This window comes from Salvelinus fontinalis, chromosome 29 (genome assembly GCF_029448725.1).
Source record: "Salvelinus fontinalis isolate EN_2023a chromosome 29, ASM2944872v1, whole genome shotgun sequence".
NCBI classification, from domain to species: Eukaryota; Metazoa; Chordata; class Actinopteri; order Salmoniformes; family Salmonidae; genus Salvelinus; species Salvelinus fontinalis.
In genome coordinates, this window is record NC_074693.1 from 37,210,219 (window position 1) to 37,234,777 (window position 24,559).

At 44.2% G+C, this 24,559-nt stretch overlaps 1 protein-coding gene across 1 annotated transcript in view; it reads right to left on the reverse strand.

Annotated features, from left to right (window-relative positions):
• Nucleotides 1-24,559, reverse strand: part of LOC129827948 (alpha-1,3-mannosyl-glycoprotein 4-beta-N-acetylglucosaminyltransferase B-like) — a 229,780-nt gene that overhangs the window by 113,742 nt on the left and 91,479 nt on the right. The window contains exons 2-4 of the mRNA XM_055889251.1: nt 11,360-11,539; nt 7,343-7,486; nt 3,189-3,322 (exon numbers count right to left, since the gene is read on the reverse strand). Coding sequence (XP_055745226.1) covers nt 3,189-3,322; nt 7,343-7,486; nt 11,360-11,539 — 458 coding nt within the window. The remainder of the gene's footprint in view (nt 1-3,188; nt 3,323-7,342; nt 7,487-11,359; nt 11,540-24,559) is intronic.

The following is a 24,559-nucleotide window of genomic DNA, read 5'->3' on the forward strand; positions in this document are numbered from 1 at the left end:
GAACGGTAGAGTACATACAGTTGAAGTCGGAAGTTTACATACACTTCGGTTGGAGTCATTAAAACTCGTTTTTCAACCACTCCACAAATTTCTTGTTAACAAACTATAGTTTTGGCAAGTCGTTTAAGACATCTACTTTGTGCATGGCAAGTCATTTTTCCAACAATTGTTTACAGACAGATTATTTCACTTATAATTCACTGTATTCCAGTGGGTCACAAGTTTACACACACTAAATTGACTGTGCCTCTTAACAGCTTGGAAAATTCCAGAAAATGATGTCATGGCTTTAGAAGATTCTGATAGGCTAATCGACATAATTTGAGTCAATTGGAGGTGTTCCTGTGGATGTATTTCAAGGCCTACCTTCAAACTCAGTGCCTCTTTGCTTGGGAAAATCAAAAGAAATCAGCCAAGACCTCAGAAAAAAGATTGTTGACCTCCACAAGTCTGGTTCATTCTTGGGAGCAATTCCCAAGCACCTTAAGGTACCACGCTCATCTCTACAAACAATAGTACGCAAGTAAAAACACAATGGGACCATGCAGCTGTCATCCCACTCCGGAAGGAGACGCATACTGTCTCCTAGAGTTGAACGTACTTTGGTGCAAAAAGTGCAAAATCAATCCCAGAACAACAGCAAAAGGCCTTGTGAAGATGCTGGAGATAACAGGTACAAAAGTATTTATATCCACCGTAGAAGAAGCCAAAACTGGCATAAAAAAGCTAGACTACGGTTTGAAACTGCACATGGGGACAAAGATCTCAATTTTTGGAGAAATATCCTCTGGTCTGATGAAACAAAAATAGAACTGTTTGGCCATAATGACCATCGATATGTTTTGGAGGAGAAAAGGGGGAGGCTTGCAAGCCGAAGAACACCATCCCAACCGTGAAGCACTGGGGTGGCAGCATCATGTTGTGGGGGTGCTTTGCTGCAGGAGGGACTGGTGCACTTCACAAAATACATGGCATCATGAGGGAGGAAAATTATGTGTATATATTGAAGCAACATCTCAAGACATCAGTCAGGAAGTTAAAGCTTGGTCGCAAATGAGCAATGACCCAAAGTCCTGGCAAAATGGCTTAAGGACAACAAAGTCAAGGTATTGGAGTGGCTATCACAAAGCCCTGACCTCAATCCCATATAAAACGTGTGGGCAGAACTGAAAAAGCGTGTGTGAGCAAGGAGGACTACACACCTGACTCAGTTATACCAGCTCTGTCAGGAGGAATGGGCCAAAATTCACCCAACTTATTGTGGGAAGCTTGCGGAAGGTTACCGGAAACATTTGACCAAAGTTAAACAATTAATGAATTAAAAATCGCTAACAATTGAACATATTTAGCTTGATTAGATAAATAACAGTCCAGATGAATGAAATTAAAGCCACAACAACTCCATATCGCATACCGCCGCAACAGATCCACAGATTAAGAAATCTCAATCGCACTCCACCCTGCCCTTTCCCACCTGGACAATAGAAACACTTATGTGAGAATGCTATTCATTGACTACAGCTCAGCGTTCAACACCATAGTGCCCACAAAGCTCATCACTAAGCTAAGGACCTTGGGACTAAACACCTCCCTCTGCAACTGGATCCTGGACTTCCTGACAGGCCGCCCCCAGGTGGTAAGGGTAGGCAACAACACATCTGCCACACTGATCCTCAACACAGGGGCCCCTCAGGAGTGCGTGCTTAGTCCCCTCCTGTGCTCCCTGTTCACCCACGACTACTTGGCCAAGCACGACTCGAAGACCATCATCAAGTTTGCTGACGACACAACAGTGGTAGGCCTGATCACCGACAACGATGAGACAGCCTATAGGGAGGATGTCAGAGACCTGGCATTGTGGTGCCAGGGCAACAATCTCTACCTCAACAAGAGCAAGACAAGGGAAAAGAGGGACCGAACACGACACAATTCACATTGACGGGGCTATAGTGGAGCGGGTGAACAGTTTCAAGTTCCTTGGTGTTCACATCACCAACAAACTATCATGGTCCAAAAACACCAAGAAAGTCATGAAGAGGGCACGACAACACCTTTTCCCCCTCAGGAGACTGAGAAGATTTGGCATGGGTCTCCAGATCCTCAAAAAGCTCTCCAAGATGATTTGCATTGACCCTCGCCCCCTTTGCTTTTACACTGCTGCTACTCACTGTTTATTATCTATGCATAGTCACTATACCCCTAACTACATGTACAAATTACCTTGACTAATCTGTACCCCCGCACCGGTACCCCCCCCCCCCCCCCTGTATATAGCCTCATTATTTAGCAAATATTCTCTTAACTCGATTTTCTTAAAATTGCATTGCTGGTTAAAGGGCTTGATAAATAAGGCTGTAAAGAATTTCACGGTAAGGTCTACACCTGTTGACAAATAACATGATATTTTATTTGATACAGTACTTCAATAAATTGTTTCAACTGGTACCGTGGGACCTTCAGATGAGTGTTTTGAGGCCTGTGGGAGTCCTATTACACCTTTACACAGAAAGGTCATAGTGTGCAGCGCAAACTGCTCGGACTCTACAGACAGAAGTTGCATCGACTTTAGACAAGTCCCAAGATGCTTGTGGGGGTAGTGGAGCAAAACGGAGAGTCTCATCTTTCCATAGAGGGGTCATAATAGGCCAAACCATTCGGACACTACAGATGATTTTGTGAGAAGACCGATTTTCAGAATGTCTCATGGTCTGACAAAAAAACGCTCCAGCTCTCACTGCAGATGCGGACATGTTACATCTGCAAATGTGGTGGATTGAGATGCATCCAATGCAAAAAAACATATCTCTAGCTTAAACTGACAGATTTTTATGGGGATGTTTTTGTCATGCTTATTAGATTTCCGCGGGGGTGCGGACATCGACCTTAGGGAGTTAATATGGGTCAGACAAGTTAGCGATGAAGAGTGTCTAGGCTATTAGCGGAGCAGTAGGGGATGTGTGTGCTAGTGGCAGTAGCCTGGGGTAGCATCACTTATTAGCTCTTCAGATCACTGACCTTTTATAGACACAGTACATATACACTCACAAGCACGCAAGCAGACCCATACACACACTCACGCGCATTCACACATAAAGAGTTCACAGACTCACTTCAAAAGCCATGACCACAGAAGGTCGGGACACACAGCAGACCACACACACACACACACTCATTCTATAGTATCTCACCTCAGCGATGAATACCACGATGACACAGTCCTCCTTCTCTGCTGCACTGAGCTCTGTCATCAGAGAACTGAGGGTGTCCGTCAGGTAGGAGTGGACCTCCCTCTTCACACTGGGCACGCCCATCACGATCGACACTGACGGGGACACACACAGACCAATCACAGTCAGTACAGGGAGAGAAAGAACCAACGACATGCTAGATTGTGTGGAATGAGCCAGTCAATAGAACTTATTATGGAGGGACATTTCACTGCGGTCACGTGGGTATGGATGACAAAAATCCCTGAAATTCCGCCATTGGCGTGCATTCAAATTAGCCCCAAGGTTGCCTTGCTAAATCTTGTTCATTCTCTTAAATTAAATACCATGACTGTTTTCTCATTAGTTGGGAATGTTGTTGAAATGTCCGATAAAACATACATTGGTTATATTGTCAATAACCTAACTGCAAGATGGTGCTGATAGAGATGGCAGATTTGCTTCTAGTCCTTAGGAAACTGTGCAGTATTTTGTTTTTTTATGTATTATTTCTGACATTGTTAGCCCAGAAAACCTTAAGTGTTATTACATACAGCCGGGAAGAACTATTGGATATCATAGAGTCGTCAACTTACCAGCACAACCAGCACTACGGCCAGGAACACGACTTTCCCAAAGCGGATTGTTTGTCTGTACATCCCAGGACATTTGATCTAATTCCAGAGGCCGACACAAAACAACGCCACCGGAGGAGAGAGTGCCGGAGCGGTCTTCTAGTGAGGCTTCGGATGCGCGTACATCACCCACCGCTTTCGAGTATATTACTTGCTAATGTCCAGTCCCTAGTTAACAAAGTCACCAAGAGTTGCTTTCCAAAGAGATATCCAGGATTGCAACATACTCCGTTTCACGGAAACATGGCTAGCTGGTGACATGCTGTCGGAGTCCGTACAGCCAATGGGATTTTCAGTGCATCGCGCCGACAGGAATAAACATCTCTCCGGTAAGAAGAAGAGCGGGGGTGTATGTGATTAACGACTCATGGTGTAATTGTAACAACATACAAGGACTAACGTCCTTTTGTTCACCTGACCTAGAATTCCTCACAATCAAATGTCGGCATTGTCGGTACAATTCACGGAGAATATCTCCCAATAGAACTCTCCTCCGTTATCGTCACAGCCGTGTATATCCCCCTGCAAGCGATACCAAGATGGCCATCAAGGAACTTCACTGAACTTCATGCAAACTGGAAACCATATATCTGGAGGCTGCATTTATTGTAGCTGGAGATTTTAACAAAGCTAATTTGAGGACAAGGCTACCTAAAATCTATCAGCATATCGATTGCAGTACACGAGCAAGTAACACGCACGACCATTGCTGCTCTAACTTCCGCGATGCATACAAGGCGCTCCCCCGCCCTCCTGTTTGCAAATCCGTCCATGACTCACTCTTGTTGCTCCCCTCCTATAGGCAGAAACTGAAACCGACGTCAGTAAAACGTCATGGTAAAACATTTAAACGTGTAAAACCTCGCAAGGCTGCCATCCCAGACGGCATCCCTAGCCGCATCCTCGGAGCTTGAGCAGACCAGCTGGCTGGTGTGTTTACGGACATATTCAATCAATCCCTATCCCAGTCTGCTGTCCCCACATGCTTCAAAATGACCACCATTGTTCCTGTTCCCAAGAAAGCTAAGGTAACTGAACTAAATGACTATCACCCTGTAGCACTCACTTCTGTCATCATGAAGGGCTTTGAGAGACTAGTCAAGGATCATATCACCTCCACCCTACCTGCCACACTAGACCCACTCCAATTTTCTGCACACTGCCCTATCACACTGCACACTGCCCTATCACACTGCACACTGCCCTATCCCATCTGAAAAAGAGGAGTACCTATGTAAGAATGCTGTTCATTGACTACAGCTCAGCATTCAACACCATAGTCCCCTCCAAACTCGTCATTAAGCTTGAGACCCTGGGTCTCAACCCCGCCTTGTGCAACTGGGTCCTGGACTTCCTGACGGGCCGCACCCAGGTGGTGAAGGTAGGAAACAACATCTCCACTCCGCTGACCCTCAACACTGCCTCTTCAACCTCAGGAGGCTAAAAAAATGTGGCTTGTCAGCAAAAACACTCACTAACTTTTGCAGGTGCACAGTTGAGAGCATACTGTCAGGCTGTATCAGCGCCTGGTACGACAACTACACTGTCCACAACCGCAGGGCTCTCCAGAGGGTGGTGCGGTCTGCACAACGCATCACCGGGGGCAAACTACCTGCCACCCTGGACACCTACAACACCCGATGTCACAGGAAGGCAAAAAAGATCACGGACAATAACCACTTGAGCCACTGCCTCCCTGCTTCCATCCAGAAGGCGAGGTCAGTACAGGTGCATCAAAGCTGGGACAGAGAGATTGAAAAACAGCTTCTATCTCAAGGTCATCAGATTGTTAAACAGCCACCACTAGCACAGAGAGGCGGCTGCCTACCTACAGACTTGACATCATTGGCCACTTTAATAAATGGAACACTAGTCACTTTAATAATGCTTTAAGAATGTTTACATATCTCATGTCCTTCACTATTTTTTCTTTACTATCTATTGCATCATAGCCGCTCTGTCATTGCTCGTCCATATATTTTATACTTATATATTCTTATCCCATTCCTTTACTAGATTGTGTGTATTAGGTTTTGTTGTGGAATTGTTAGATATTACCTGTTCGATACTGCTGGATCTAGAAGCATATGCATTTCACTACACTCTCAATAACATCTGCTAACCATGTGTATGTGACAAAAAAAAAATTGATTTCATTTATTTTATTTTATTTGCATACCCTTTAAAAATATACATTTTCATGTGCAGGGTGTGCTATTAAGACAGACTGGTAGAATGGCTAGCACAGCTAGCCATCGCTAGCATTCACTGGTTGAAGGTGAAGTAACTTTTGAGTTGGAGTTGACTGGTGACCATGACATGAATTATATATCATTTACAACATTTGGACGGGGGCTACAATCCAGTTATAATACTTTTTTTCAACATGTGCAGAGTGTGTGTCGGTATTGCTTGAATTCAGGCCTGGCTAAACTTGTTCAATAGGGAAAGATTGCTTCCGTACCCCACTTCCGTTGAAAATGTAACTTTCCTGTGTGGCCTTATTGATCATGACAGAGACAGAATAACTTGTTTTCTGAAGAGTGGGTAAAAGAGATGGTGATATTAAAAAGATGAGGAGAGAGACGTACAGAGAGAAAGGCTGTAGAATGTATATGGCAGGGGTGGATAGTGGAATGACTTACAAGGGCAATCTTGTCAACACAATAAAAATACAATGCCCTGTAAATGAATGATGGTGGTGAGGGATGGAAAGAAAGAGAAGAATACATTGTCAAGGCTGAATTACAATTCAGATATTTTTGTTACCAACTTCCCATTCCCATAGGGAGGAAGTCCACATCAATAGCAGTGTTTCTGCAGCAACAGTTGATTATAGTACCCTGTACTCGTCCTCACCATCCCTTCCTCTCACATTGTGAGCTAACATAAGCAGACCCTGGCGGCTATCTTCTCCGTTTAATACGCCCATAAAACATACTCTGATTACTAGAGGGGAGCTAGGGGTAGCGTCCTGGCTAGTGCTCCACGAGGTACCCTCACGGACGTGGCCCGAGGAATTGATTTATAGGGGTTTCAGTGGCCTGAACATAAATCTCACATACACACAAAAGCACAAGTGCCAGCACACGCACACACACTCACCCACACACTGGTTAATAGCTCCTCTGAGAGTCTAGCTGGCTGTCTGGAGAGTCTGGATGGCCTCTCCAGGGGGGTGGAGGTTTAGGGGGGGGGGGGGGGGGGGGGTCTAGCTCCCGACAGAGGGTGAAGTCTAAATGGGATACTGGCACAGCCACAGTGGGGCAGAGAGCCAGAGAGGGGAGGTTGAGGATGAAAAAAATGGTCTGGACAGTAGACACTATTACTGTTCTGAGGGGAGGAAGGAGGTGGAAGTAAGAAAGGATGGAGATAAAAGAGAGAAAGAGTGCAAGAGAATGTGTGCATGTGTCTGCGTCCATGCATGGCTGTGCTTGTGTGTGTCTGTGTGTGTAGTATGCTCCTAAGTGTGTGTGTGTGTGTGTGTGTGTGCGTGCTGACCCCCGGTGCGTCCCTGGCCCACGTGCACAGCGGGCTGCAGGCTGCTCTCCTTAGCCAGGAGATGGGGCAGGTGGTGGAAGATACTGGGCAGCTGGAGCACATTCTTATTGGTCGTCACATTCCACAGCTTCAGCTTGGTCTCGTCTGTCACACACACACACGGAAGAATGCACGCACGCAGACACGGAGCACACACACACACACACAGAGGCCAGAAGGGGATTAAAATGTTTTATCAGAAGTCACACATTATTATTATTGTGGTTAGAGAATGGATGATACTAAAGGGGTCATTCATGTACAGTATATTTGAGTAGCAATCTGTTCTTACTGACTGGATATACCATTCATGTATAATTCAACCTAATCCTTACTGAAATGTCAGAATAATAGTAGAGAGAATGATTTATTTCAGTTTTTATTTCTTTCATCACATTCCCAGTGGGTTAGAAGTTTACATACACTCAATTAGTATTTGGTAGCATTGCCTTTAAATAGTTTAACTTGGGTCAAACGGTTCAGGTAGCCTTCCACAAGCTTCCCACAATAAGTTGGGTGAATTTTGGCCCATTCCTCCTGACAGAGTCGGTGTAACTGAGTCAGGTTTGTAGGCCTCCTTGCTTGCACACGCCTTTTCAGTTCTGCACACAAATTTTCTATAGGATTGAGGACAGGGCTTTGTGATGGCCACTCCAATACCTTGACTTTGTTGTCCTTAAGCCATTTTGCCACAACTTTGGAAGAATGCTTGGGGTCACTGTCCATTTGGAAGGCCCACTTGTGACCAAGCTTTAACTTCCTGACTGACGTCTTGAGATGTTGCTTCAATATATCCACATACTTTCTTCCCTCATAATGCCATCTATTTTGTGAAGTGCACCAGTCCCTCCTGCAGTAAAGCACCCTCACAACATGATGCTGCCACCCCCGTGCTTCACGTTTGGGATGGTGTTCTTCGGCTTGCAAGTGTGACGACCCTCCCACTCTGTCTACCGTTTTCTCTCTCTCTTTGCTCTATTAGGATGCCGGTGGGCGGAGTTGGGAGGGTCGTCAGCTACATGGAAAACACCTGGGCCCACTCTCCCAGAATAAAATCACCACTTCCCCATTCAACCGGGAGACTCTCTCCTTGTAAACACCTTGTTAGATTCGGTTATGTTTCATGGTGTTTTTGTTTGTTTGTTTTAGCATCTTTCAACACCCTGCACTATCACATTCATGCATGCAAAACATTCAATTACACTACTGATTACTGATTACACACCCCATTGTATATTATACCTAGTTTCGTTAGTTAAATAAATATATTTTGGTTACTCCTTATCTCCACGTGGTCTCCCTTTTTGTTACGGGCTCTGAGCCGGTTCGTGACAAGTGGGGGCTCATCCGGGATCTATTGAACGTATTTGTTTGGGAGAACGTGGAGGTACGTGTTTGGTTTAAATATTTGGTTTGAGTTGTTAGGCCCAGTATTGGTTGCCTTAATTGGTTGGTTGGTGTGCTGCGTTGGAGAGAGTACATTGGTTAGTTTCCAGGCCCTGCCCAGCCTGGAAACTCTTGTTCTACTTTCTGTTGGGACATCGGTCTGAGGTGAGTAATCGGCTGTGTACCTCAGTGGGAGATTTGGATAGGGTAGTACTATTTACTACCCGGAGCTATAGCCTTTTACCCCTGATAGGTTTAGCGACGTGTTTCATTTTTGGAATATGTTGGGCATGGTTAATGTTTGTTATTTTTGTGTGGTGTCTGTGGACTGAGCAGTTGTCTCGGGGGCACATCCGTGGCTTGGTGGAATCTGCCAGCGTGCTGGGGGGTTTATTTCCTTGCCAGCGGGCTACAGTGCGTAAATACCCACCGCAAATCCGCATGAAGACTAGGGTTGAGTTAATGTAGGTTTGGGGAAGCTCCGTATCTCATCTCTCTTCGGTGGTACTCAGGGTGATTGTCATTTCTTGAGTTGTGATCTGGTGTGCTCAGCAGAGGGGAAGAGTGAGAATTTTTTTTTGTAACTATGGCGTCTTTTGTAGAGGAGTTCATTCGCTTTCCATCAGAGGAGTTGTTAGAATTAGGTACTAAAGAACAGCTGTTGAAAATCGCCGAATACTACAAGGTTTTTTCTTTCAAACATAACGATGGTCATTATGGCCAAACAGTTATATTTTTGTTTCATCAGACCAGAGGATATTTCTCCAAAAATGACGATCTTTGTCCCCAAGTGCAGTTGCAAACCGTAGTCTGGCTTTTTTATGGCGGTTTTGGAGTAGTGGCTTCTTCCTTGAGGAGCGGCCTTTCAGGTTATGTCGATATAGGACTCGTTTTACTGTGGATATAGATACTTTTGTACCCGTTTCCTCCAGCATCTTCACAAAGTCCTTTGCTGTTGTTCTGGGATTGATTTGCACTTTTCGCACCAAAGTACATTCATCTCTAGGAGACAGAACGCATCTCCTTCCTGAGCGGTATGCCGGTTGCGTGGTCTCATGGTGTTTGTACTTGTGTACTATTGTTTGTACAGATGAACGTGGTACCTTCAGGTGTTTGGAAATTGCTCCCAAGGATGAACAAGACTTGTGGAGGTCTACAATTTTTGCCTGATTTGTTTTGTTTTTCCCATGATGTCAAGCAAAGAGGCACTGAGTTTGAAGGTAGGCCTTGAAATACATCCACAGGTACACCTCCAATTGACTCAAATTATGCCATTAAGCCTATCCGAATCTTCTAAAGCCATGACATAATTTTCTGGAATTTTCCAAGCTGTTTAAAGGCACAGTCAACTTAGTGTATGTAAACTTCTGACCCACTGGAATTGTGATACATTCAATGATAAGTGAATTAAGCTGCCTGTAAACAATTGTTGGAAAAAAGTAGATGTCCTAACTGATTTGCCAAAACTATAGTTTGTAAAGAAGAAATTTGTGGAGTGGTTGACAAATGAGTTTTAATGACTCCAACCTAAGTGTATGTAAACTTCCGACTTCAACTGTATATATATAGCCAATTTGCCCTCCATTCTCATGTATTAGTTATATCATTACTACCCACAGTACATTGCTTAATGATTACAGAGAGGTTCATTTAGAGTGCAACCAATCTTTCTGAATGGTTAGATACTGTTGTGAGGTTCACCCAAATAGTGACACCCACATATTCTGGACCATCCACCCTTACAGAGAGTTGTAAAATGATGCAATAGTTTAAAAACAGTGTATGGTGTTCTTATACAGTACCTTCAGAAAGTATTTATACCCCTTGACACATTTTGTTGTGTTACAGCCTGAATTCAAAATGGATTAAATATTATTTTGTTCACCAGCCATCTCCAGACCATAATGACAAAGTGGAAACATGTTTTAACATGTATTGAAAAAGAAATACAGAAATCTCATTTACATAAGTATTCACACCCCATTCGCTACGACACTCCAAATTGTGCTCCGGTGCATCCAATTTCCTTTGATCATCCTTGAGATGTCAATACAACTTTTGGAGTCCACCTGTGGCAAATTCAGTTGTTTGGACATGATTTAGAAAGAAACACACCTGTCTATACAAGGTCCCACAGTTGACAGTGCATGTCAGAGTAGAAACTATACCATGTCCAAGGAACAGACGTACCAAAAAGACTCACAGCTGTAATCACCACGAAAGCTGCTTCTACAAAGTATTGACTCAAGGATGTAAAGACTTATGTAAATTGTATATTTCTGTATTTCATGTTCAATACATTAGCAGAAATTTCTGAAAACATGTTTTCACTTTGTCATTATGGGGTATTGTGTGTAGATGGGTGAGAAAAAACAACAAATGAATCCATTTTGAATTCAGGCTGTAACACAACAAAATGTGGAATAAGTCAAGGTGTATGAATACTTTCTGAAGGCACTGTAGACATGGCTTTACAGTTACTTAAATCGTAACTGATTGTTGTAAAATCTAGCAACCTTATTGACTGATTCATTCTGACTGGTTGTAATTGGTTCTGACTAGTTCGGACTGGTTCTAACTAGTTGGTCTAACCGGAGAGGCTGGCCCAGGTGCGGTTGATGTCCCTGAGGGCCTGCTTCTCGGCGATGGCCCTCTTGATCTCGTCCAGCACCAGGTTGAGCTCCTTGGAGCGCTTCAGGTTTTCCTGCTCGGCAGAGTGCAGACGCTCCCTCAGGCCCAGAAACTCCCGCTGGTAAATGTCCACCACATCACCTACAGAGAGAGAGAGTCGAGAGGTTTGTGAAAGTTAACAGTTATCTTCTGTGATTTGCTAATTTATATAGTATTACATGATTTTAACTGCTTGAAGGGCAATACATTCATTGCTCGTTTCATGCCAATAAAGTACGTTAAAATTTTTATTGGAGAGGGGGAGAGGGAATGATGGCGAGAGGGAGAGAGAGAGAGGAAGACATGAGAGCAAGAGGGAAGAAAGAGCGGACCGTTACAGGGGGACACAGGTTGACAAAGTAATTTAACAGAAACACATCAACTACACACCATAAACATAAATGTCACCCTACAGCATCTTGACATGGTCTTTATGAGGTACACAGACAAAACAGATACAGCACATAGGTACTCCGTCCTTGGTGACTTTATGCAGCATTTAAAAGGAGTGATTTACCGTGGTCTGCGTGGAGCACTTTTCAAGTCATTACCCCTCTTAACAGCTTGATCAATAGGCACTATGCTCTGGACTGATATGCATCGATCCTAGTGGACGAATCACCTCACTTAACCCATCGATTGTTGGACGAAATCGACAGTAGCCTGGTCCCAGATCTGTTTGTGCCGTTTTGCCAACTACTATGGACGTACATGTATGTTGTAGGGCTATTCTGGGAACAACAGAGTCATTTCTATGCGTGTTATAAATCTGCTAGGGACGGGCCAGAGCTGAGTCCCAAACAGCCCCCTGTCACCTACATGGTGCACTATATTTGACCAGTGCCTTGCTCAAGGGAACATGTACAGATTTCCCCCCCTATTTGGCTTAGGGATTCGAACCAGTCACTGGCCCAACACTCTAACCGCTAGGCTATCTGCCGCCCATTTGGGACAGAGTGCAGGTATTTCCAGGTCACTGACCCCTCTCTAAGCTGACTGATATTCCTCCCTGCCTCCATTCCTCCTTTCTTTATTTTCCTTCTTCCTTCTTCCCACTGGTCTCCAGTAAAAGAGAAAAACACTGTCCCTGGATTTGTTTTTCACAGGATTATATTTATTCGGACTCACACACACACACACACACTGCAGACCGACTCGCACACATACATACATGCATTCACACACATTGTAGGCTATGCACATAAGCACATGCCAGCGCATGGATACACAGTGCGGAACATAATAATAAATTTAATTTGTACAGAGTTTTTCATTACAGAGCTCTCTAAGCTCTACCGAGGGGGAAAAAATTACATGCATATACACACCTTGGAATGGACACACACACACACACACACACACACACACGGGACACGCATGTACATACTTGCATAAGGGCGCACACACACAGTTCTGAACATCGTGTCACATTGAAGCAGGTGGGAGCGAGTTCGGAAAACAGCTAAATCCCAGGAAACAACATAGGACTCGTGTTTCACTAATGCTATGTGAACCCAAATCCCGGTGTAATCCCTGATAGCACCTAGCCCTGATACACAAAACGTTAGCCTTACAGCAACCCAACCTAGAGACGGATACATCTGACAGCAGGCACTTTTAATATTGCATAACTGAAAAGGTAGAAAGGTGAAAAGGCACAAGGACAATGCAATATCTACTGAGAGCATCTGGAATAAAGCTTAACAGAAACCCAACAAGGGAAGCACTTTACAATAACACCTTGTAATAAAACATTTACAATGGATTAGTATTTCCAACCTTTTTCGCTTACTGTACCACCAGCTGAGTTTTGCTCTGCCTGGAGTACCGCTGAAGTACCCCCTCATGTGCATTTTACCAGAAGGCCTTTGGCACATGACTTCCCTCGAGAACCCCCAGGGGTCCTAGGGAACCACTGGATTAGTAAATAGTTTATTCATCATTTATGGGGCGGCAGGGTAGCCTAGTGGTTAGAGCGTTGGACTAGTAACCGAAAGGTAACCGAAAGTACAAATCCCCGAGCTGACAAGGTACAATCTGTCGTTCTGCCCTTGAACAGGCAGTTAACCCACTGTTCCTAGGCCGTCATTGAAAATAAGAATTTGTTCTTAACAAATTGACTTGCCTGGTTAAATTTTTAAAAATTACATTTATGAATCATTACTCCCAAATTTGTAAATGTTAGGTAAGGTAGTTTCAGGCACATTTCTAAACAACTTTTAAAGTATGTAATATAGACTCATAAGGTTGTAGTTATTCCAGCAGTACCCGATGCTCCTTAAGGTCTCAAAATGGTGGAGAACATATCAATGGTTAAACGATAAGCACATAAGACAGAGGATTTTTAAGGAAATATATTGAACATGTTAATACAAAACAGTCACACTGTTATAATAGTGTGAGGTGTAACTTCAGACACTGTATGCTGAGTAAAGTAACGTTTTTGATTGAAAAAAGGCGTTTGTTGGCAGTGGCTTTTCTACCAAAACCAAAGTGTGGATTGCAGTGACCCCCTACAGCAGTTGATAGACTGCTTAAGAGGAAAGGAAACAAATATCTGAATTCAGAATTCCGCTGTCCTATCCCATTATGTTTTAAGGATTACTACCCTTAAAGACCCAGTAAAAGTGGCGACAAACAAAGCAAAGTGTGAAAATAGTCGGCGGTTAGAAGACTGAAGCACTGGAGCCTTTTAAAGGTGTAATATTTTCAGCAGAAGGAATAAAAATCCACTGGAGAAAAACTGTACTGTCTGGCCAGTGTGACGGCTACATCTCCCGGTTTTATGATAAGTTCATGTTTGCGAGGTTAACAACATGAGCAAAACATTTGTATTAAAACTGTTCCTCACGTTCTTGCAACAGTTGTTTTACAACAGTTTGTTTAATAAAACGGTCAAATGCATTTCCTTAAACATCCTGTGTTGTGTGCTAATTCATTTACCATTGATACGGTATGTTCTAGGACAGGACCTCAACTCTTACGAGGTTTGGAGCCTGCTGTTTTTTTTGTTCTACCTGATAATTCATTGCACACACCTGGTGTCCCAGGTCTAAATCAGACCCGGAACCAGGGAAAAAAAGCAGTGGAACTGACTTCAAAGCCCAGAGTTGAATTAGATTGTTCTAGGCTATTTTGAGACCTTAAAAGGAAAATTTCACTCAAAAACTATCTTTTGACATTTGTTTCATTAATCCACTGTTGATGCAGTCCAAAACTACATGTGCTTTGATTGAAACAAAACACAGGTATACTATAGATTGTTAACACCATCTGCTCTAAAACGCATTCAAATTATTTCAATACACTATAGGCTACATAACTCAAGAAGATCTTGCATACCCCCCTGAAACTGATTGAGATCAAATGGTTGGCATGCAGATGCTGCATGGACGTTTCACTGTAAAACTTCCCGACTGACAGTGAGCGATGTGACGGGAGGACTGCAAAAAGGCGTGCGTAAAGTAGAAGTAGAGAAACATATGCGCCAAACGTGATTTGGATCTTCAGCTCTGGTGAAAAAGGAACGGGGGGGGGTAACCGGGATGTGGGTGGTTACCCCGGATCCGCAGCCTTTCAGGAATGGTGTCACACCTTCACACTAAGACAGACAGACAGACATCCACACCTCCAGAAAAGCAGATGGCACATGCAGGATCGATGCTGGGTATTCAGAGAGTGAGTGAGAGAGAAAGAGTGCTGGTGTTTGTGCATATAATGTAAGTGTGTCTGTTGAGTTAGTGGTTGGTGGCTGCACGCACAGTACGTTTAGTGTGTATGTGTGTCTGTGCGCGGTCATGTGTATTCGTGAATCTGTGAACACCTATGCTAGCTCTTATCTTTCCTTACTTACAACTTGTGTGTGTGTGTGTGTGTGTGTCAGCATGCAACTAGACAGAAATTAATTAATGCAAATTAATGCCTCAGTTTTTTTTGTACGTTTGTTTTTTACAACACCAGCAGTCTACAAAGTTGTGGACAGGGAAGAAAGCAGGGATAAAAGTAGAGGTATGAGATGAAAGTGTAGAAGAATGATAGTGTCTTACAGCATGAAGCTAGGGAACTTTTCACTTCTCGCTGCGGCCCCGGATATGATGAAACACGGGCTCAACAGCCGAGTTTAGCCTCTCTAAAGCATTGCTAGCATTAAGGACTGTTGCTGCTGGGGGACAGTGCAGTTTCAAAAAATACAGATAAGAATAAGAGATAAAAGTAACAAGTACTTAAAGAGCAGCAGTAAAAAAAGAACAATACATACAGGGGGGTGCCGGTACAGAGTCAATGTGCGGGGGCACCGGTTAGTTGAGGTAGTATGTACATGTAGGTAGAGTTAATTAAAGTGACTATGCATGGAGGACAACAGAGAGTGGCAGTGGAGTGGGGGGGGGGGGGGGGGGGGGGTGCAATGCAAATAGTCTGGGTAGCCATTTGACTAGATGTTCAGGATTCTTATGGTTTGGTGTTAGAAGCTGTTCAGAAGCCTCTTGGACCTAGTGTGTGTGTGTGTGTGTGTGCCTCTTGGACCTAGACACGGCGCTCCGGTACCACTTGCCGTGCGGAAGCAGAGAGAACAGCCCATGACTAGGGTGGTCTTTGAAAGTTTTTAGGGCCTTCATCTGACACCGCCTGGTATAGAGGTCCTGGTTGGCAGGAAGCTTGGCCACAGTGATGTACTGGGCCGTTCACACTACCCTCTGTAGTGCCTTGCGGTTGGAGGCCGAGCAGTTGCCATACCAGGCAGTGATGCAACCAGTTAGGATGCTCTCGATGGTGCAGCTGTAGAACCTTTTTTTTCAGTCTCCTGAGGGGAATAGGTTTCCTTTCCCCCTCTCCATCAGTGGTCTCCTTTTCCCCCTCTTCTCAAGTGTGGCACACCACCAAAGAAACAGCATGCGTGGTCACTCAAAGAAGAAGGTCTTGCCCAAATTTGTTATGGTGAAGAAGAGTGAGTACGTGCGTGTGTGTGTGTGTGTGTGTGTGTGTGTGTGTGTGTGTGTGTGTGTGTGTGTGTGTGTGTGTGTGAGCCAGACCCACACCCTGGACCCGTGATACCTGGCAGGGAATCGTACTCAACTATGAGGGATCCTAAAGGAAGGTGTGTGTGTGTGTGACAGAGTAAGTTTTCATTTCTTGTCCTAATTCTTACTGATTTTGGGTTGTGTGTCTGTTGTGTAGATGCAGATACAGACAGATGGATAGACAGAGGAAGCAAACACACACACTCACACACACACTTGTGCCTGCGTCTATGGTATGTTTATTTTTCCGACACTCATTAGCGAGACACAATAGTTCCCCGGTCACGTCCGCTTGGCTGATCAAAAATGCTACAGCACTTCCCAGACTAAACACACACACACAAAATCACCCCCCCCCCCCACCCCACCGACACACACACTTTCCCCTTCCTAATGTGGAGTTTTAATTATCATTCTGCAGAATTGCTTATCTCCGTTAGCTTAATTATCTAAATCACTGGACGGTTGTGTATTAACTGATTACAGAGCCCATCTAGATGGGCGGCTGCATGCTGCATTGCTGCAAAACAAAACAAAATCGCATAATGCATAATACATGGCTATGGAATATTGCATTATGTAAAGGGCCAACCTCATCAAGACTTGTTTTGTTTGCTTGTGTGTGTGTCTGTGTGAGGGAGAGCGAAAGAGCGAGAATGTGTGTAAATGCATTATGCGTGTTATTTGGTAGGTGTGTGTATGCATTATGTTACACATATTATGTGATTGTGTATGTGTGTGCATGCATGTGTCTATGCATATATAAGCTTGTGATTGTGCGTCATTCAAGCAGAGATGATTACTTTCCCATATATGATGGTTTTCAGGTCTGGCGCCTTAAAGCAGTGGTTCCCAAACTGTGGGGCGTGAGGGGTCAGAGCATATATACAGTGCATTCGGGAAGTATTAAGACCCCTGGACATTTTGTTACGTTACAGCCTTATTCTAAAATGTATTAAATAAATGTTTTTCCTCATCAATCTACACACAATACCACAAAATGACAAAGCAAAAACAGGTTTTTAGGATTTTTTGCTAATTTATGAAAAATTAAATACAGAAACACCCTTTTTACATAAGTATTCAGACCCTTTGCTATGAGACTTGAAATTGAGCTCAAGTGCATCCTGTTTCCATTGATCATCCTTGAGATGTTTCTACAACTTTGATAAATTCAATTGATTGGACGTGATTTGGAAAGGCACACACCTGTGGTCCCACAGTTGAAAGTGCATGTCAGAGCAAAAACCAAGCCATGAGGTCGAAGGAATTGTCTATAGAGCTCCGAGACAGGATTGTGTCGAGGCAATGATCTGGGAAAGGATGCCAAAAATGTCTCAAGGTCTCAAGAACACAGTGGCCTCCATCATTCATCAAATAGCTGTGAAGCGGCACTCCCCATCCAATCTGACAGAGCTTGAGAGGATCTGCAGAGAAGAATGGGAGAAACTCCCTAAATATAGGTGTGCCAAGCTTGAGGCGTCATACCCAAGAAGACTCAAGGCTGTAAACGCTGCAAAAGGTGCATCGACAAAGTACTGAGTAAAGGGTCTGAATACTTATGTAAATGTGATATTTCAGTTGAGAACAGTTTGAACTAGCTGTGTGTGTGTGTGTGTGTGTGTGTGTGTGTGTGTGTGTGTGTGTGTGTGTGTGTGTGTGTGTGTGTGTGTGTGTGTGTGTGTGTGTGTACGCCTGTGCATGCATTGACTAGAATGTAAAGACCTCGCCAAAAGCCGTCCACGATAGGACCCTATCAGCTAATATGCATACTTTCTTCACCATAGACAATCAATCATCCAAATTATATAATCACTAAGCAACCGATGTCAGCATCCACATCAGGTCAAATGTGTACATACAATCTACAGCATAGTGCATACACACGACTACATAGGGGAGTGTCAAGCTTAGGGCATGTTTTCTCTCTCTATTCAACAGATCAGGTCAATATATGCAATATTCACTGAATACCAAAAGACATTTATGAAGACTTGAGACATTTGTCCCGCCTCTTTTCCCATTGGATCCGAGCAGTAAAATCCTCTGAATTCATACGAGGATTGTCCATCAAAACTCAGCAGTTTGCTAAAATTAGAGGAAAAAAAACTGAAAACCAAACCAACCATAAACTACTTGAAACTAGGAGTACCAGAGGCCACATGTATAAACGTTTGGACTGACACATCATGCCAAGGTAGTGAGAGAGAGTCACATTTCAGGACATGGAATGTGTATGTCGAACAGTAACATGAGCCTGGTAGCGATGATGTGCGTGCGGTGAGATGAGGTGAGATCGTCGTAGTACTCTAAAATCGGTCTCTCCTGTTCCTGTTGTACACATTTTAAAAGGAAAGACAGCAGTTGCTTTTACACACAGACCTATAACTGATGATTTCAAAAAGACATGGGCGAATAGTCATAGCAAAGTTGAAAGACCTTAATCATCTGAAAGCTTTGCTATTGACACACTTACACCGACAAAGCGACAAACTAAGTCGCTATGTACTCAGCCTGATACTCTAATTACATCCTAATCCTAGATTAATGGTCCGTAAAACACACATATCAACAAAGACTGATGTCATGTAAGCCACTCGGCAAAGGCATAGACCTACCCCAACATGTTCAACTCAGAATAACACTTAACCGAACCCATACAATACTAAAGCACCCAAACCCACTCAACTTTGCACTTTCACTCACAAGCACACACACACTCACAAGCGCACACACTCACAAGCACACACACACTCACAAGCGCGCACACACACACACACACACACACACACACACACACACACACACACACTTTGTTATTTTTTCATCATGGGGAACTAACATTGATTTCCATTAAAACATCATATTTTCCCTTATCCATTACCATAATTCTAACCCTAAACCTAACCCCTAAACTTAATGGGTAAGTGGGAAATGTCCCCACTAAGGAGAATTTTTCCTTGTCTAACTATCCGTGTGGGGACTTGAGATTTTAGGTCCCCACAAGGATAGAAGAACCGACCAAACACAGCCATACCTAATCCCGGCTCAGTCACTGACTAAAAGAACAGCCATCGACTAAAAGAACAGCCATCGACTAAAAGAACAGCCATCGACTAAAAGAACAGCCATTTAACACACACACACACACACACACACACACACACACACACACACACACACACACACACACACACACACACACACACACCAAAATCTGCTGCCTGAATACTGCACACCACGTCACACACTGTCACAGTAATCCTTTGTCCCCTGGAACATTCTTCCCATAAGGAAGCGGATTGGAAATGCCTGTGAATGTGCCTGGGTGTGAATGTGTGTGACTGCAGTCCACTTGTGGGAGAGCGAATATGAATAAAGGGAGTGTCGGAGCGCTGTCGGATCATGGTACACCAAGCTACTCTGATCAAAGCCTTCCTCATCCTCACTTGAGAGGAAGAGTCTTGTGAAGTCTACTCCTCTGAGCTTCGAGGATGTGTGTGTGTGTGTGTGTGTGTGTGTGTGTGTGTGTGTGTGTGTGTGTGTGTGTGTGTGTGTGTGTGTGTGTGTGTGTGTAAGAGTGAGAGAGAATGTGAATATGGGTGTGGAGAGAGAGAGAGAGAGAGAGTGTGTGTGTGCATGACTTTTCACCCTTGTGAAAGTCAAGGTATAAATGTATGGTGCAAAGAGGGGGCTTGGACTATGAAAGAGTCTCGTCAAGGCCAATGACAAGGCAAGGGTGGGAGGAAGGGTAAGCGTTTGGTTGCCATTGGAATCTGGTGTCCTGTTGCACATGCCTCAAGTTTCCACATGACATGGTTAAGATCCATCCAAAAAGAGAATTGTGTGTGTGTGTCCCATCCATTTAGACATAGAGAATAGAGCACCAAGTGCCACACACAAACACACACATGGACGGATGCAAGCACACGCACAAACACACACACACAAACTCTCTCCCCCTACTCCAAATAGACTATGCGATTGTACTGCAGACGTCTGTGGTGCGGTTATACTTCCAGGCGTAAGAGAATACTGTGTGTGTGTGTGTGTGTGTTTGATAGAACATGATACAGCACACATTCAGAACAGACTAGAACTGTAATGGGACACTAATGCTATTATACACCACTCTTACAGAGTCTGCAGCCTGTCCAGCTAAATTGTCCGCACCTGCACTCTCTCTCACTCACTCACATGGACACAAGCACACATCTGGCAAAAACATACAAACAAGTAAACAAAGACCTCCTAAAAAAAAAAACACACTGTGACCGTACAGCCAAATGCTAATTGACACCCCGAAGTTACATTCACATTGACAAAGCCAACACAGAGCCTACAAGTCTCAGTGTGTGTGTGTGTGTGTGTGTGTGTGTGTGTGTGTGTGTGTGTGTGTGTGTGTGTGTGTGTGTGTGTGTGTGTGTGTGTGTGTGTGTGTGTGTGTGTGTGTGTTTGTGGTGAGAAAAAGGGGCCATGGTGGCTCCTGAATAATGCCATTAGGCCTGTTATCCTTGCATCACATTTCTGCACAGGCATCCTGGATGGAGGGATCAATACCTTTCCCTGGAGGGAGATAGAGAGGTATAGAGGGGAGGGGGGACGGTGCGTAGGGGTGGAGTCAAGGAAGGTAGGAAGTGGGGAATGAAATTATCCTAGGGCAGACTGATAAAGCACACTGATAAGAGAAGGAATGAGCACCCCCCCCCCCAACAAACACGCCCACCATGTCCACATTTCCATCCCCATGGCTTTGCTTCCTCACACGGTCACAGATTGACCTGGGTAACTGGCTGTCCCTAACGAGTGTCCCCAAAGAGTGTCCCCTATCAAGTATCCCTTAACGAGGCCTACGGCATATGGTGCTCCCTCAGTCTCAGTCCCTCTGCCTCTCTCCATTTGTTCAGCTGCTAGGGGGTCTCCTTGAAACAGGGTCAGGGGCGGTGTTTGTGTGAGAGACAGAGAGAGAGAGCAAAACGCGAGAGAGATGGGACAGAGGGGGAGAGTGTGTGTGTGTGTGTGTGTGTGTGTGTGTGTGTGTGTGTGTGTGTGTGTGTGTGTGTGTGTGTGTGTGTGTGTGTGTGTGTGTGTGTGTGTGTGTGTGTGTGTGTGTGTGTGTGTGTGAATGAGAGTGGGAGAGAAATAGTGAAGGTTAGAGGTAACAGGAAAGAAAAAGAAATAAAGTAACATAGATCTGCTGTATCAGAGGCCGACCAAGACCAGAATAGATAACCATCCACCACCACTACCACTTTACGGTGAAAAATGAATTTGTTTGGAGCAAAAGTGCAATTTGCAATAAAGGAGAGGAGATGAGAGGATAGGAAATGGAGTTATCCGAGTCAACTGGCCATGCCTGGGAGACAGAGAGCAGGAGGGGTTACTATAGGGCAGGCGGGATGTAAAAACACCAGGGGAGAATGACTGCCCCCTCTCTTTGAAGCCACGGATGTTTAAGGACGAAAGCGGTAAAGCAGGCATTGTAAGCAGAAAACAGGATACACCATTATAGTGAATGGGAAAATGACGCTCTTTGTGGTCAATCGTCGACTAAATAAAATACATTTTGGAAGACAATCACGGTACCAATAATTGCTTCTAATAAACTCAATTGTTCTAAAATGGCAGCCTGCAGTACCCCGGTCGGTCGTCAACTTGAGTCGGTCAGTGAGAGGGGGCAGCACTAAGCTAGCCTGCAACGTCACTTCCTGGTGTAGCTCAAACTGCGCATTTTAAGTCTTAACAGACTATGTCTTAACATTTACCATCTTAAACAGACTTCATTTGGCTTCAATGTGCTCTTCAACTTCACATAGGAATGTTGTCACGTGATCAATGGCTTTGACCATGAACATATAGTCACTGACACACGAGCGATAAGCCTACAGTAGGTGCTTTCCAGCAAACAGGATTCAGCACAATTGAGGTGCATTGTCAAATGACATGTTGGTGTGTGGAAATGTGTTTGTACTGACTAATAGTTTTGTTTTGCATAACAGGGAAGTTGAAGCTGAAAAGTGAATGTGCAATTTGAGGAGGTGAGTGTATGAGTAATGTCATGAGTGTCACATGTTTGTGTATATGAGTGCCTATGTGGGTGCGGTACATATGCAAGAGTGTGTTTGTGTTTGCGAGAGATAAAGTGTCTGAGTGTGTCTGTGTATGCGCTTGCCCCATCCCACCACACACACACACACACACACACACACACTCCACAAGAGAGCAGTAATTATCCAGAACCTAGTCTCCGAGTGTGTCTGGGTAGACTGGTGCCAGCTGTGCCAGACCAGTGGTGCCAGTTGGGTGCCATCCCATTACTGCAGCCACAGCCTAATCTCCGCATTTATCAGAAATCATATCCTTATAAACCAGAGCTCATTTCCTGCAATAACCACAGTTAACATCATCATACATAAGACTATTGGGTTGGTGTGGTTTACGTTTAGTCAATCATGACTTTTCCTAGTCCTAGAAGTTGGTCATGCACTTAAGGTAAGTGTGGCCAAGTGACGTTATTAGCTAAAAACGAATTCATGGAAAATCTTGAAGCCTGTACACTATCATTGCTCAAGAAGGACTGAAGACAAGAAGAGGAAGCCACTTTAGACTATTCAGATGTTGCCCAAGACTTCCAAAGAAGTTGGGCTCACATGCTGACCACACCGCTCACATTGCATGCGCAAGAGTTGCAAAATAAATGTGCACATACATGTTATTCAATCATTTCATGTAAACCGCTAGCGCGTCAACAAGTGTATGCGTAGCCAGGCGCTAAACTTGAACTTGGTTCTATTTTTTATGCTTGACACCCCTTTAATCTGTGGATTATTTGTTGGTGTAGAGAACACACAATGTTTTGACTCAAAAATGTTCTAAAATCTATAAAGATCCAGAAAAAAAGGACATTGTACATTTCAGGTAAAATAACAACCCAATGTTTATATCCCAGGACAAATTAGCTAGCAACAGCAAGCTAGCTAGCTAAATGTCCATGAATGTTTCATGAGTTTTGACCTGTTCCCCAAATTAATATAGTTGGTTCAGAGTTCTTTTTGATATTTCAACCTGCGTGTCTGAATCGCGTCTGGTGTGGACGGACAAAATCAACATGTGCGTGCCCGGTGTATCTGACCTATCGCCCAACGAGTCTTCTAACTGCCGACATTATACCCTGATGAAGACAGCTTGGCTGTCGAAACGTTGGTTATAAAAGAATTGCATCTGAGCTCCTAAAGTAGCTCTCCTTATCTTTTTTTGTGTGTTCTACTCCACTAGCCAGCACCTCACCTAAACAGGTGTTTTTCTTTCACCTCCAGCCATTAAAATCCATCCAAGAAGCTACAGTAGGGTTAGAGAAACTCTTTCCCATCTCGGGGAAACCTAAATGGCAGAATTACCTGGGAAGCCTCAGGTCCACAGTGTTAAATTAAACCTGACTGTAATCTGGAGAGGAAGAGCAGACTGGCCAGTATTATCCATAGAGCCCGCGGTGCCCTCTCATCTCATCCTTTCATTTTCTCTCTCGCTTTTTCCTCTCCTACTCCTGGACAAATACTAACATTCTGTGGTTCCCAGGCACAAAGACGCTTCTGGGAAATAACTGAACAGGACCTAGTCTATATTGGTGTGTGTGTGAGTGAACCATAGGGATATACAGGAAACTGCCAAGATAAAGGAAACAAAAATAAAGTGTCAGTGTTGGGCCACCATGAGCCAAAACAGCTTCAATGCACCTTGCGGTAGATTCTACAAGTGTCTGCAGCTATTTGAGGGACGCGACGCCATTCTTTCTCGAGAAATTCCAGCAATTGGTGTTTTGTTGACTGCGGTAGAAAATGCTCAGGCGCCGCTCCAGAATCTCCCATAAGCGTTCAATTGGGTTGAGGTATGTGAATGAGACGGCCATGGCATGTGGTTTACATCGTCGTCATGCTCATCAAACCATTCAGTAACCACTCATGCTCTGTGGATGGGGGCATAGTCATGAGAACCAAAATGATGCCCTGCCCAGCATTTTTATACATGACCCTAAGCATGTTAATTGCTTAATTAACTCAGGAACCACACCTGCGTGGAAGCACCTGCTTTCAATATACGTTGTATC